General features: G+C 51.2%; 1 protein-coding gene across 1 annotated transcript; it reads left to right on the forward strand.

The window, feature by feature from the left end:
* Positions 1–896: 896 nt before the first annotated feature.
* On the forward strand, positions 897–1609 carry CHC_T00002219001 (hypothetical protein). The gene is made up of 2 exons (XM_005713429.1): positions 897–1066; positions 1156–1609. The coding sequence occupies exons 1-2, from the start codon at positions 897–899 to the stop codon at positions 1607–1609; spliced, it is 624 nt and encodes a 207-aa protein (XP_005713486.1).
* The last annotated feature ends 719 nt before the right edge of the window (positions 1610–2328 follow it).

Raw genomic sequence — 2328 nt, forward strand, 5'->3', positions numbered from 1 at the left:
CCCCCCACACACACCAAACTAACACCTCTAGCAGCCCTTCGGCTACGACGGTCTGGCCGTAGAGTATCTCCGATACCTGCAGGACAGCCTGGGCTTTCGCTGCAAATCCCTGTCCGAGTTCCCGCGGCGCACCTTCAACGACTTCGTCACGGATATGGACGGCTGCACCACGAAGGAAGGCGGCATCCGCGACGACCCACACTGCCAGTGCGACATGGGCGTCGGCGGCTGGTTTCTCAACCGCGACCGCATCGGAAAAGTCGACTTTCTGCCGCCGTTCGCTCTCGACGGCATCAGTGTCATCACCCGCATCGACCAGACCTCCTCGTCAGTGTCTAAGGGCGCCTTCTTCATAACCGTCTTTTCGCTTTCCGTCTGGGGACTCATCCTCGCACTGGTCGTCGTGTTCGCATTGCTTAAGATGCTCGATGTCCGCTTCGCGCCCCCGGACGACTCGTACCGACCGCTCCCGGACTCGGAATGGTGCATTCGCCGTCTTAAGCATTTCATCCTCAAGAGCCGTCGGCTACGCCGCATGCGACAAGCAGGGCAGAGTACATGTACGTCTCTTGTGAAGACATACTCTCACTAGGGGTATTTCTCTTAGGGCAATACTGTTTCGAGTTCTAACCCCCTCACCCTTCCCCTCACGTCCTTCCTTTTGTTGCTCTTCAACTGGGATATGAAGTGAGTCGCATTTTCGATCAGGGTAGCTCCGATCCCGTCGCTGGGAAGACCAGCTTCCGCCAGTGGGTGTTGAACATCACGATTACATTAAGCAGCTTATTCTTGATTCTCGCATACGAATCAGCGCTAACGTAAGTGTCTTTGCTACTCGTGGTTTCCACTTGTTGGTTTATTTCGCACGGTACACTAATAGTTACTTGTTTGTCTGCATGATTCGCGCCATATCAATTACGTGTAGTGCAGCGCTCGTACAAGACACGCTTTCCTCTCGTTACAGAGGCTTGCAAGATCTGAAAACGTGTAACGTCCGACCAAGTGACGTTTGCGTACCAAAAGGAGGCGCTATCGACTTGTTTTGGATCAATACGATTGGGAAAAAGTAAGTTTGCGCCCCTCACAGAATGCGTATGGACGCTAGGTTTGAAAAGATATCGCTGACATTGAAATGAGAGACGATGACTTTTGCAGTGCCTGTCACAAAGAAAAGCCTGTCTACTTTTCACGGTACAAGGACGGGATCGACAACCTCCTCACTAAAAAGTGCCTATACATGCTCACATTGTCATCATCAGGAAATGAGCTTACGCAAAGGGAGTACTGTGGTCGTTTGCTGGTGACGGGGGAGCCTGCGTTGCGAACTGGGTTGTCATTCGTACTACCGCGCGGGTCGAATATGACGAGTCACCTCAGTGAAAAGACAGTGTTTTTGACTGATGCGGGCGTGCTCCCCACTCCAGAAAGGTACTTGCGAGCTACTGGAAAGTGTCCAGAGCAGAATCTTACACTCAATGTGGAAAAGTTGCGCTTCTTCTTCTACATGGCGTTCTCTGCATGCTTGTTCATTTTTCTAGAGATGATACTTGACTCGCAGCAACCACCGAGTCTCGAGGCATCCAAGCTAGAGAACGGTAGTGGTAGTTGAACAGTCTCCAGGTCAGATTGCCAAATGTGGTGCGTTGAACATTTTCTGGATCCACCCAGTGTTGCTCGCGCCATTGGGGTATCGTTTTTGTTGAAGTAGTAAGGCAGTGTTTACATCCCTCAGATGAATTCGCTACTCGTTACGTTAAAGCAGAGTATTGTAACGAAAATCGCAACATTACAACCACACCATTGGTAATAAAACGAAATGGTACGGCCATGTTTCACTCGAAGCGCCAACAACCCGGTTTTCTTTTTAGTCACACAGTAGACTTCGGGTACCTTTGGAGGGATGCCTTGGGAGGGATGCGTTTTTGTATACCGGCTGACGGGTACATCTGCACCGTGACAGGCGGGACAAACGGGGACAAACGTAATGTTACTCAAAAGGGCTTGTTTCACGAGGGTAGGCTTCAGCACAGTGCAATGTTTTGAATGCCGAAAAAGTCTGCACCACAGTGCAGACAATTGGAAGAATAATCAAGCGAACAATTTCACTCGAACTCACTGTAATTACAATGGCTGACAGTCCCTGTGGCAGCCCGTAGAAACACGCTGCCTCGTGCTGCGATATGATGCCCTCGGCAAGCCTCCCTCAGAACCCTCGGCAAGCCTTCCTCAGAGCCCTCGGCAAGCCTCAGGGTTCATATCTGCACTCGGAGCGTGTCTGCAGTGCAAGGGTTGTCTCCTCCTTTCTCGTGCCTCCTCTCTTCCCTTTCT

The sequence above is a fragment of the Chondrus crispus genome, genomic scaffold (genome assembly GCF_000350225.1).
Source record: "Chondrus crispus Stackhouse genomic scaffold, scaffold_13, whole genome shotgun sequence".
Classification (NCBI taxonomy): domain Eukaryota; phylum Rhodophyta; class Florideophyceae; order Gigartinales; family Gigartinaceae; genus Chondrus; species Chondrus crispus.